The sequence below is a fragment of the Palaemon carinicauda genome, chromosome 24 (genome assembly GCF_036898095.1).
Source record: "Palaemon carinicauda isolate YSFRI2023 chromosome 24, ASM3689809v2, whole genome shotgun sequence".
NCBI classification, from domain to species: domain Eukaryota; kingdom Metazoa; phylum Arthropoda; class Malacostraca; order Decapoda; family Palaemonidae; genus Palaemon; species Palaemon carinicauda.
The window spans coordinates 76,402,623-76,416,513 of record NC_090748.1 but is presented as its reverse complement, the minus strand read 5'-3'; the positions used below and the strand labels follow the sequence as shown (position 1 = coordinate 76,416,513).

The 13,891-nt window shown below is 40.2% G+C and overlaps 1 protein-coding gene across 1 annotated transcript in view; it reads left to right on the top strand.

The window, feature by feature from the left end:
* Window positions 1–13,891, top strand: part of tweek (transmembrane protein KIAA1109 homolog tweek) — a 789,520-nt gene that overhangs the window by 698,380 nt on the left and 77,249 nt on the right. Inside the window, 2 exon segments of the mRNA XM_068348609.1 lie at window positions 3,092–3,317; window positions 5,035–5,225. Of these exon segments, the coding sequence (XP_068204710.1) occupies window positions 3,092–3,317; window positions 5,035–5,225 (417 nt within the window).

Genomic DNA, 13,891 nt, shown 5'->3' with positions numbered 1-13,891 from the left:
ACTCCATCAACATACAAGTTAAACAACCACGGCGACATCACACATCCCTGTCTCAGCCCCACTCTCACCGGAAACCAATCACTCACTTCATTTCTTATTTTAACCGTACTGAGCCATCTTTAAAGCTATTTCCCTTATATCTGTAAATTCTTTGGTCTTTATTATATATTTTTGTTTGCATATTTATCAATAGGTATTATTGACCCTTAACATAAATCAGTTTATAATATAAATAGCAACTCTTTATAGTAACCATTGTTAAGTTTAACAGTAATCTGCTTACCAGCATAATTATATATCACTTGCAAATACTTTAAACTATTACTCCAATCACTAAGTGCAAGTGATTGTCCAATGGCTTTGTATCACATATATGATAACTGTACTCAGAAAACATTGTTTTGCCTATGTAAGCTGCCAATACGGACCTTATCTAATTTATAGAAGTTTGCTCTCCCCAGGGCTTTGTTGCAGGACAACGTCTCTGTGTATTTTGATGGATAAAGCAATGTTCCTTTGTTTTAAATTTGATAAGGATGTGCAGATAATATAAGTTTGTTAATATTAATGTATTAATGCAGACCTTGCAGTGTAAAGATTTTTTAACATAAAAACAACAAGGCCTGCAATATAAACTACAATTTTTCATTTGAACATTTTAACAATTGGCAACGGTTAGAAATATAATCATAATTATCTTCCTTGTCCTCTGAATGTACTTTGTAAATATCTTTTAAAATTCTGTTTTGATACAGAACCATTTATATGATTTACTGCAACAAAATTCTTTACACTGCTTGAAGCAGTTAATATGGGCAGCGACTCCTATGGCAAGCAGTTGCCACAAATGGTATCCATCAAGTCATTAAGAATAAACAATCTTTTGTAAACCGTAGCAAACTGTCTCGAATTTGGTGTACGGGTTTACCATTGTTGCTTCCCCTGCTTCTTATTTGACCAAAGAATAGTTCAATGTGATTATGAATGAATTTTTATGTCATCAAATATTGCAAAGGCCTACTATCAGAAGTAATACAACTTTTGTACAGAATCTGAAGACTTTGTATGCAATATAGAAAGTCAATGAATCCTGTTTTTGTATTGAATTTTATGGTGTCTGTACCTTCTGGTTTTCTCAATGAACTGAAATATATTTCTTCATTTATTACAAAATATTTGATATTAGCATTAATTTTCTGAATTAGGCATTTAAATCCCTTGACATTTAGATTTTAAGAGTTTGATATGCCAAGTTCGGTGTTGAATACTGTACCATTGTAAATTCAACTGTAGCTTAATTATCAAATTCACTTATTTTTTCATCAAATCAGAATTTTAAAGAAGTTGCAACAAATTCACTTAGGAGCTGTACCACTAACTTAATGTTCATCTTTTTTTCTTTTATCCTTGTCACACAAGGAGCTCTGAGCTTATTACCTATTATTATTTATTATTATTATTACTAGCCAAACTACAACCCTAGTTGGAAAAGCAAGATGCTATAAGCCCAAGGGCTCCAACAGGAAAAAATAGGCCAGTGAAGAAAGGAAATAAGGAAATGAATAAAGGATGAGAATAAATTAACAATATATTATTCTAAAAACAGTAATGGAGTTCCTCTTTTTCTTGGAATCTATACAGATGTTCTGTGTGCTCCCATTTCACATAATTTCTATTCTTATCAATGGAAATGTTCTTATCTCTGAAACAATTTCTCAAGTTTTATCATGGGACATGGATCAGCATACAGTATTGCCTGCCAAAGGTAATTTGAAAAGTGGCAGCTTGTTCCGAAACAATTGTCTCATTTATAAGCGAGATTTCTCATTTTATTTAAAAATATTAAAATCACGATATGTGAATGCATACGTTCAGTGTAAATATTATAAACTTTAATTACCTATTTATTGATTCATTTGTTATAAAGTAAAATTTTAAACTGGATAATGGTATCTTTTATACTTATAAAAACCTGTGACACCCAGGACCCATATAGTTGACATGAGGTCACTCACCGGCAGTCAAGCCAGGGATTCACCTGCCAGTCCCAATATGGCTGCCAGGTACATAAGTGGCATGATTTATCCTGCACCAGGGCATCTCCTCCCATTATTCCACCAAGGCTGTGACGGATTCAATAGAGCCTGAATCCGTAGGTCTTCCTTATGGTCATTAAGTCCTTGCTGTGTACATTGATATACTGGCTCTAGCGCAGGGAGGACAATAGTTCTTTGGAATTTTCATATCATATTGAATTCCTTGTTCTAGCTTTTCACAAGAAAATTCTTGTAGACCACACTGCAGATTAACCCAAAAATAGCAGATTTAGAAGTTGCTGAAAAAAATTCACTATTAGATTTACAATATACTGGAAACTCAATAGGAAGGCAAATAAAAGTAGTGAAAAAGGAGCATAGATAAAAATTCAGATGTGGTGTACAAGTAAGTCAGGGTGTATACATTACATAAGAAAGCTGAAAGAGTTCATTATAGGTAAAATCTGACTCAAAAATGTTGATGTTGATATACAGTAGTATGCAATGACAAATTGTAGACTATGTTGCTTATGGATGTCTCAGAAAGGAAGATTCATTGTTGTACAGATATAAGAAGTTAAAACACATTAATTAGAAACATCAATAGCCAAAACGTCTGATCTAGTGAGTCAGAAGTGTAGAAAAAACTTTATCTTCAGATTTGGAATGTAGTTTACTATCATAATTGTATTTAGATTGTGAAAGGTAGGAGATGAAAGCATTTTTTTTTTACTTTTTCTCACTCCAACGAAGTATGGCATTATAGACAGGACAAGTGAGAGTCACAGCATTGTGATCATATGGAGCCTCCAGCAAAATTTTTAAAACAAGACCACTGCTTCCACTTCTGAGGGATGTGAAAGGAACTTAATGAGGGTTAATCGTAATCATAGTAATTATGTCAAACCATTTTAGTATCAGCCCTTTAGTTATTAAAAAATATTGTCAAACAATTACATTCTTGACATTCTGTATTAATAGAATTTTATTTTTTACAGTAATTTTCAGGTAGAAAATAAAATTTAGTTTTAAATAAATATCTATTTCCTTTACAGCCATAGTTGATGTTGGTGCAGCTCATTTCAAATATGATATGAGGCGACTAACAGAAATATTAGCTTTCCCGCGAGCGTGGTATAGAAGATCAATAGTAAGACGGCTGTTTTTAGGAGACTTTACAGGGGGAACAATTCCCAGTGACTGGGATGAAACAAGTCCTGCTCCCTCTGCAAGTGAATCGCCACCAAATCATAATGCTCCTTTGAAAAGGCAATCATCATGGTACGTAAATTGTGTATAATAATTGTTGAGGATTACTAAAGAATAGACTGACTCAAAGAATTTTATCTAACATTGTGTAGATTTTAGTATTGATATCCAGAATTGTTAAAATTATTAGATATTACTTCCTTTCAATGGAAATACACATATCTCCCATTATTTAGGACTTAGCTAATATGGTATTTTATTATAACAGACAAAATCTATGGAATGTATGGTGTAAAGATTGAGGAAATATAGAGATGACTTGTTAAAGTCAAATGTCAAAAGATTGTGATTAGATGTGGGTATATTTGATACCAATATATCAAATGTGTAAACATCCTGATTTAAAACAAAAGCTTTAATTTTGTTTTGTAAAAAGAAAATGATGACAGATTGTTACTGTAGTTTCAGCTTTGAATTTTGAATACTTGGCATGTTATTTGATAGTGGAGAATACTAGTTCTAATGATATGTCACTGGTATGCAAGTGAGGTGATCCACTGAGATTTTATCAAAGAGATTCCAATCAGTGGTGTAACTAGGGTTAGTATTGTGGGAGGGGTCACTCAGGGGCACTGTGTTTTCTGGGGGTACCCAACTGGGTGTGCAACCTCTCAACTTGAGGTTTATGTTTTATGAAGAATGCAGATAGTTGATAACATATGGACAAGTTTTTAGGTCTTATATTTGTCCATAGCCACGGGTTAAAAACATCAACTAATTGACATGTGGCATGAAATAACCTATAACTTTGAGTCTACAAATGTGTACTGTTTAAAGTTAAGAATGTCTGTGAATGCTGTATTGATTATATTGACCATTAAGGCTTAATTTGGGTATGAATTATATTCTTAAACAATTATCCATACTGTAAATCAGAGATTAGTCCAAATGCATAAAAATTTGCTAAGCATTGTTCATAGAAACTGGTGTAGAGTTAATGCTCAGAATAACTGAGTCTTGCTGTTGTCATGCTGCTTTCTAAAAAAACAACAAATTCTTCCAAGTTGAGATTTTTAGCTCATTATGGGAGAATGTCAAGAGACCCTTAAGGAGGACACCCTTGTGTTACCCATATTCTTTGGCAAGTAATGTTTTTTTATTAATGTTATATATGAAAAGCTTTCCTAAAAAGCTGTTGTAGGAGGAAGTACCAAGGCTATGTTGATCAATTTCCATAGGTCAGGAAATTATTCTTTTTAAGGATGCATAAAGGCAGACATCTCCATGAGGCTATTTACAGTAATTCCTTCCTCTGATTTTCTGCTAATTAGTCTCACAACTTGTTTTCACTCAGTTTCCAGAAAGGAAGAATCTTCAAGGTATTGGTCAGCATGAAAACCATCAAATGGTTACTTGCCATTGTCAAATTTTTAGAAGGATATTTTCCATTATTTATTTAAATCAGATTACTCAACACATTTTATGTATTTGGATTTGTCTAGTAGTTCAATCATAGATTTTGTTTCATCAAGAAAGAGTAATAATTTGATGTCAAGTGTAGAAAACTAGATAGAATTTTATTTCCTGACCCTTTTATTAAATATCAATAACATTATGTGTAAGCTGCTCACTATTATAGCTGATATTCATCATCTCACATTCATAATAGTATGAAATTTCATACAGTGTGAAATCTTTTACTGTATATCATATGATTAATATTTTAGAAGGATCATAAAGATTATCTTTTGGAAATTACTTCTGAAAGTTTTATGATTCTCTTCCATAGTTCTGTTGATGGAACAGATGCCAACCGCCGGGATAATGGTAGTCTAAGCAGCGGAAGTGGCAGTGGTCAGCCTACGCCAACAATACCAGCTCAGGCCCTAGGAACTGCTGGTGCTGGAAGCCGTGCAAGAGACAAGCTGCGCCTTAATTTTGATTCTGAGGTTAATATAAGAAAGAGTCCAAAGCTATCAGGTAATATTCAACTTTTTAGTATATTATACTGAAATTTCAATAATTTTTTAATGCATTTCAATTTCATTACACTTCTCTGAAGAAAGTTTTTGGTTAAAGGATTTGTTGTGTAATTTTACCCATTAGTCACATACCTAATGTCTGAAAAGCACAAACCTCACAACCTTAAAATAAAAAAGTTTTTTTCTCATCCTTCTGGGGACCGAATGGAATGGTTTTGTATTTTTACTACTAGATAGAAACAGTGCCCTGTGTTCCACAGGAATAATTGAAGCATCTAACTCATTCTGTCTACATTATTTATGGATTATAAGTTGACATTTGTCTCTCTCCTTACTGTACTATATTTAGGGAACAGCAGTGTGAACTAAGCAAAATTGTGCATCTACCTTCATTTATATGTATGAACAAAAGAAAATTTCCTTCCTCTTTCCTTCGCTTTTCTTTTGGGGAAAGGTCTGATTTTACAATGTTCAACCTTCCCACATAATGCTTGTTTCGACCATTTGGACTAATCACAAACTCATTCAGAGTTTGCAGTAAATGCTTGGGTCAGGACTGGTAGTGGATTTCTGGTTTTTTTTACTATAGTTTCTGAACCAAGCACTCAGAATCAACCTTTCTGGGCCTTTTTAATAATGTTCCATATATTGTTATCCCTTTCTTTCCTAATGAACTTGCTGATACGAGTTTGATTACAATTTCCGGTTTGGCAAATGTTCCATTAGCACATAAACAATTCCACACTGATCAGTCACATACTTTTTATGATCCACTAACACAGTCAGATTTGATGAATGTTCTTTTAGTTATGCAATCTAACAATATGCATTGTACTTGTAATTTAGGATGATTTAGCATTGTGAATTGTGGTGTTTCTACTAGTATTTTCATTCCCGGTGCTATTAATAGCACTTCCATTTCTGATTCTGGTTTTTACCTAAAGGAATGTAAATGAGAGCCTAGTACCTCCAGGAATGAAAGTATAAATATGGTCTCCTTTCAATATCCCAAAGGTTTAGCATGTTTTGGTGGCTTTAGTAATTTACAAACATGTATTATGGCTACTTTTCTTTCAGTTCAAGGTACAGACTTTGTGCATGACATTCCTACAGAGGACACGAATACCCTTTTGGAGGGAGCATTTGATTCAGACTTTATTATAAGTAATTGCTGAAACAAATTCATAAAAGATGACTAGAATATATACTGATGTAGCTTATTCATTTATGTTGGCTTAATCAGCTGAGTCTACTATTGCTCCAGTTTTTGGAAGTTGTTAAGGCTAATTATATTTAGGTTGCAGAAAAGCCTTATCAAATATCAATTCTCAATTGTGTCCCCACTGGATGTCACCTTACCTAACAGAACAATTACCAAGTGAAGCTACTCACAGGTCCGGCAACTGCTTGGGATGAGAGCAAGACGCTGACCTGCACTGACACTATGATCCTTGTTTTCTTTGCTGCACATATGACCTGTGACTGTTGTATTGCCTCAAGCCATAGGAAGTCTGGGGAAAACAATCTTTTTCTGTATCTTCTTCATCACTTTCAAACCAATCAGGCTCAGAATATTTGTTGCTGGTTAAATCACTCGCTGCCATAACCTTGGATTTCAACTCCTGTATAATTATCTCCTGCTTCTACCTAACTCAGATTATTAGTATCTATTTCACCTCCAGTTTCAATAACCTGTTCACCATCTAATTTTTCACTTCCGTTCTTTTCTTCTTTTGCAATTGGCACAACATCTAGTAAGCAAGCACAATCTTGCCCTTTGACACCTTACCCCAAACACCCTTTGGCATTTTGAATTTATGATGAATCAGTAGTCATACTATTCAACAATAAGGACAGAAAATTTCAACCAAAAAGAAGGAAAAGTGGCAGAGATTTAAGCACAATGATAACAAACAGTGGGACACAAACTCTACTCGGCAGTCATGGTAACAGATAGAGGTCTCAGTGTTTTATCAACCACTGTGGGTCATTCAGCTGAGTCATGGCCTTGCTGTCTAATGTAAACAACACTCCCATGCATGTATAGACCTATAGGTTCTCTTATCTATATCTGGAGAAATTGCAGAGATTTTTTGAAAAAAAAAAATTCCCAACATAAATTACGTTTATGGTGCTGAAGGGAGTTTTCACCTGACATGAATTACGTCTTATGGCGCTCAAAGGGTTAGATTTTTTATTAATGTTTGACATAGTTTATAGTATTTTTATATGAATCGCATGTGGCTTCATTGAAATTAAAATTTTTAGTTTAAAATAATTATTCTAGTACTTATTTTGGATTCATTTAGTTTCCTTTTTGCTCATTCTCATACTATACAGTAGAAAGAATAAATGCAAATGGTAGTGAAATAGAGAAGACACTGTTTACTTGCTGTTTTGACAAAAGAACTTATAAAAAAAAAATTTTTAGTTGAAGCTTTTCCTTTTTTGAATGAATAGCACATGAATCCAAGGTAAGAATTAAAATAATCAATTTTAATATAAAAATTATGTTGATGACATTTTAGATGACTTTTCCTTTTTCTCTCAATTCCATAAGACTAATACTTTCCCTCCCTTCAACTCAACCTAGACATCTTATTCCAAAATGATGTTCACACTTTGAGAAATATAGTATTTCTGGGTCGACCTGTGGCGGCAGGTGAAAAGAGTCCTTCTAATATACCTTTTCTGATAAAACCTTCCAATTATACCAGAGAAAGATAAAAGCATGGAATGCTGAGGTTACAACCCTCGCGCGAGCACCTTTTGGGTGTCGTGTATAAAGCAAAGGCGCGTGAAATCCACTATTCACAGGTTGTCTTCCATTTAGTTAATTCCTTCGTCAAAGGGATGGGCCGATACAAAGGCCCTAGCCAACCTACCAGAGCCACACCACCCACGCCCCGACGCGAGCGCCATCTGAACAACATCCTTCTTTTTGGACTGCGACATTGTGGGAAATTTTTGTGGTGCTCTCGGCTTTTTTCACACTCGTGGATTTATTTCGTCATGTCCGAAGCTCCATCTTCACACATTCCAATGTTAAGTACCATAGTTTGTTTTGACAGCTTTTTATAGTACCGGGCTTTTTTTTTATATCCAGTATAGTCTGTTTTATCATTCCCGTGTGGCCCTTCACGGCGGCCATTGTTTGTTCACTTGTCTTGGGAATTCATCTTAGTCTGCCCATTTAGTACTCTGTCACTTAGGTTCTTGGTTAAGTCCCTGGCCTTATGCCTTTGGAACCGTTATTATTTTTTTCGTTATTATGCTCATGGTACTTTTTGCTAGCAAGTCCAGCCTACGAACAAGATAGCGTTCTAGCTTTGTTATTGTTTAGTACCCGCCCCACCAGGGCGTTCGTCACTCGACTTTGCTATTTATTTTGGGTTTTAGCAGATGCTATTCTTCGTTTGTAGTCTTATCTTGGTGTACAGTTTTATTTTATACGTTTATAATAGTGTTGTGTGATTATTAGTCCTGATTTGGTGTCCAAGAGAGCGAGAGCTTGGGGTTCCCGTTTTCTGTTCGCAGTCACGAGTTACCCCTTTCTCTCGTTTTCTTTCTTAGCTCCGGTGGGTGAGCGGATTTCCCGTTTTCCGTTTTGTGCGTTCAACGGGTTCTCCCTCCCTCACCTCTCCCCCTACGGGTGTATGATAACTTACGAGTTATTTAATTTTGGTTACTTTTCAATAGTTAGCGTTATTTTTAGGTCCGAGTTTCGTCCTCTCCCCGTTACGGCTTGGGAGTAGTTATGAACGTTTTTCCACTCCGCCTTGAGTTCTACTCCGCCATGAGGGATTCTCAATGACTTTAGTTCTATTGTTATATTTATATATTGTTTACTACATGGGACGGGCTTCATATTGTTTAGATACGACCCTCTGGTGGCCCTTACTGCGGTCTCAGGCCACGGCCATATCCACACAATAGCCATTGTTATTACAACTGTGTTATTATTCACAATATAATTATTCAGGACCTTTCTTCTCCCTCCGGCTTCACCGGAGATCGTAAATACACTTTACTATTATCTAAGCTTTAGCCTTTAGATGCGGCTTGTGTTTTATATCTTTCACAATTGAATTATTAGCCACAATTGAATTATTCAGGACATCTCATCATCCTCCGGCTTCACCGGAGGTCGCCCATACACTTCACACTTATATTTGCCTTGCCTTTAGGTAAGGCTGGTGTTTATATTTATTTTAAGGGCCTGTCACTGCTTCCCCGACCCTCGGAGGTCGGCAGATTGCTTTAGGTTATTTATTCTTCTGTCATTAACAGACATTAGGTAAATTACAATTATACAAACAATTGAATATTAAAGCGCCAGCAATTGTATGGGGCTGTATCATCTTAAAAGTGGTATTCAGATATTAGTTAAATGCAATATTGGAGCTTAGGGAATTCAGTGAGTGCCGGAGCTCTATAATAATAGGGTTTTTTAACCCCTTATCAGAGTTTCAAGGAACACCAGACTCATGTCTCCTTTCTTTTACAGAAGATCCGATGTACTGCCGAAGGATGCCCTGCCTCGTTCAACGACCCCGTTGGGCATGACCTCTGTCGGTCTCATGCGCACTGCTCCATCCCCTTTATCCGGGAACCGGGCCAGGCCCAATATATGGTCTGGTTCCCGGATTTGTGCTCGCTCTGTTACGAGCTGTCGTCAATTCTACTGAACGATGATGTAAGTGGGTTTTCCTTTTGTTCCTTATTTCTCGTTGGCAGACACTAATTTAGCCATGAATATGATATACACAGTATATTTTGGAGAGCAAACCCCCTCCTGCATCACTAATCACTGCAAATCTTTCAGGCCGATGATGTCTCTCTTCGTTCAGCAAGGGCTACTCTTCGTCCGTGGGTGTCGGGCTTCGGCAGGAATGCCCCGTCTGGCGCACCTTATCTCCTCGATGGAGACATGGCCTCCCGTCTCTTCCCAGGCTCGACTACTGCTGCAGTCTCCCCTGACGTTGCTGCCCCCTTAATTGAAGAAGTCAGGGCCACCATTTCCGCGGAGGACGAACCCCTCGTACCGCTGGACGTGGCAGATCTGGATATAGACGTAGAACCCAGGGACGAGCAGGTAAGTGGTGCCGAGTTGGTGGAAACCCTTTTCTCTCCTACTCCCTCTTCTACCTCTTCCTTTCTAGGTTTTGATAACTCTAAGGCTTCTCCTCGGGATCCCTCTGCCTCCGTACGACCCAAGGTGAAGCCACTTCGAACTTATAAGACTTCAGCTTTGCCAGTATCAACGTCACCGGTCCCCGGACCCTCGACAGCTTCTGATATTCATATTGCTCCTCGTAAAACCACGATGCCTAAGAAGTCTAAGTCTACCAAATCCAAGACAAAACCAACGGGTGGCTTTCAGGTACCCTGGGGCGATCTCGTCCCCATCGAACTGGTCAGAGATTTGGTCAGAGAACAAATTCAACATCAGTCTGGGGCGATGACAGAGATTAAGGATATGATGGCTACTCTGATCCGCGCCGGAACTCAGCTTCCTCCCCCTTCTGCCCCAGACGCATCGAAGCTACCGCCCTTCGATAAAAACAATCCTTGGCGGTTTGCCTTGCATGCCCCATTCTTAGATGGTTCCCTAACTCTGGAGGGCATAGGCACCCGCCCTCTAGAGGACCTGGAGTTCTACCCCCCGGGCCTAGAATTCCCGTTCAATGGTTTTGTACGTTTAAAGGAACATGCATTGGTCCGTATGGACAAGGTACCGAAGGAAACGGTGATATTTCCAAAAGAGCAGGCCCAGGCTATCTGGGCCAGAACATTATCAGAGTGGGGGTGTATTAACTCCAAGCTCACCCCACACAAAGGTGCCTACACTATTTTTACGACAGAGGCCTCCATCTCTTTGCCGCTCATAGACAAAGTCACAGAGCTGACTATACTGGCCATCAAGGAAGGCTCTTCCATCCCGGCTCTCAAAGAGACGGACCCCACCTCTTTGCTTATTCCGGGTACCTCTGCAACCTGGGATGCCGCGGCTTCTACCTTCACAGTGGGGAAGCTAGACCCGGACTGTGCCTCTACTCTTTTCTCTGAGAAGCTTCCCAGATTAATAGAAAGTCTTCTCAAAACTGAGTTCGAGACCCGTACTAGACTAGCTAGGTCCCTCCAATCCATCACCTCCATGGAGTCCCTAGCATCTCTTTACCCAGAGGAAACGCTGTTCAGAGTCGCCACAAAGAACCAGCTGCTGTCCTACCAAATAGACCTCCATGACTTCTGGTCAGCTCGAGTTAGTTGCAGGAAGTTTGTTCTGTCTGAGGCCTCCATCAGACATGAACCGAACAGGCTGATAGCGTCCTCCTGCTGGGGTAAGACCCTCTTCCCTCAGACCGAGGTGGATAAGGTTCTTCAGGACGCGGCGAGGGCAAACCAAAATTTGCAGGTAAGGTGGGGTCTCTCAGCCAAAAAGAGGTTCGAACCCCAGAGACACACGTTCTTCAAGAAGAAGCAGAGGTTTAGTCCTTACAAGACTGCCCGGGGTACCTCGTCCCCACAGTCTTCCGCTGCCTCGACTTCTCAACAACAGGCGCCCCCTCAGCAGGTAGTCTACCTCACTGCTCCCCCTGGCACACAGCCCAACCCCTCATGGATGTCCTCTCCTGCATACAACCCTGCCTATGAATCCTACGGTTCCATTCGTGGATACCAGAGAGGGAGTTTCAGAGGTAGAGGACAGTTCCGCCAACGCGGCGGACCTAGAGCAAGGGGTGCCCGTGGAGGGAGGGGCCCTAGGTTCACTCCCTCCTAATGATGTGATGCTGGTGGGAGGGAGACTTTATCACTTTCGAGACCATTGGACCTTCAGTCCATGGGCTCATAGCATAATATCCAGGGGCTTGGGTTGGAAATGGTCACAGGGATCCCCTCCTCCACCAGTGACCTTCTTCCAGAGACCCACTCCCATCCTGGAAGAGTACACCGCGGAGTTACTCAAGAAGAAAGCAATCAAACGGGTTCGATCCCTGAAATTCCAAGGCCGCCTGTTTACAGTCCCAAAGAAGGACTCGTCGGCGTTGAGGGTAGTTCTGGACTTGTCGAAGCTCAACTCTTACATCCTTTGCGACAAGTTCCGTATGCTGACTATCTCTCAGGTACGGACCTTACTTCCCCGTGGGGCCGTCACCACCTCTATCGATCTTACCGACGCCTATTATCATGTCCCAGTAGCTCGAAACTTCTCTCCTTACCTAGGCTTCCGTCTCGGCAAGAGAGCCTTTGTATTCAAAGTCATGCCCTTCGGTCTCAGCATTGCCCCCAGGATATTCACGAAACCGGGGGAGACGGTGCTCGAGCAACTTAAACACCAAGGGATACAGATCATCGCCTATCTGGACGATTGGCTCATTTGGGCCCAGTCGCACCAGGAATGCAACAGAGCTACGTCGAAGGTACTCCATTTTCTCACCAAACTGGGCTTCCAAGTCAACCTCCGAAAGTCTCGCCTACAACCATCAAGCCACTTCGAATGGTTAGGCATCCGTTGGGACCTTTCAAAGCACAGACTCTCCCTTCCTCCCAAGAAGGTAAAGGAGGTAGCTTCCAAGGTCAGGAACTTTCTCAAACACAGACAGGTGTCCAGAAGAGCTTTAGAACGAATCCTCGGCCTTCTCCAATTTGCCTCACTGACCGATCTCCTATTAAAAGCCAAACTCAAAGACATCAATCGAGTTTGGAGAAAGAGAGCGACAATACCTTTAAGAGACAAGACCTCGAAGATCCCCTCTGTCTTAAAAATGAGACTACAACCATGGTCCGAACGGAGGAACCTCTCCAAATCGGTTCCTCTACAGTTCCCCTCTCCGCAAGTGACAATTCATACCGACGCGTCTCTGAGTGGATGGGGGGGTTACTCCCAACATCAGAGGTTTCAGGGCTCTTGGTCACCCGCCATGAGGCAGTTCCATATCAATGTTCTCGAAGCCATGTCGGTGTTCTTGACCCTGAAGAGAATCTCTCCTCCGAGGTCGACCCACATCAGAGTAGTCTCAGACAGCACGGCCGTAGTCCACTGCCTCAACAGAGGGGAATCCAAATCACCCAACCTGAATCAGATCCTGGTCACTATCTTCGCCTTGGCAGCTGACAAAGACTGGTTCCTGTCAGCAACTCACCTAGCAGGAGTCCAGAATGTGATAGCAGACTCATTATCCAGGACGAGCCCACAGGAATCGGAGTGGTCCCTGGACATGCACTCCTTCCGGTGGATACTCAGGCTGGTTTCAGGTCTCCAGGTAGATCTATTCGCGACCCGACTCAATCACAAACTCCCATGTTATGTTACCCCGAACCTGGACCCTCAGGATTATGCCATGGATGCATTAACCCTGGATTGGAACCATTGGCAGAAGATCTACTTATTCCCTCCTGTGAATCTTCTACTGAAAGTCTTGCACAAACTCCGCTCCTTCAACGGGGCAGTGGGTTTAGTGGCACCTCACTGGCCAAAGAGCAGTTGGTTTCCTCTCCTCCTCGAGTTGAAACTCCGTCCCTTCCGGATCCCATTCCCCAAACTGACCCAAGTGGTCCAAACTCGGACTGTGTCAGATTCCTCAAGGATAGCCAAAACCCTAACTTTGTGGATTTCATGAAGTTTGCGGCTCGTAGGGATGCAAACATCGACCCAGATAA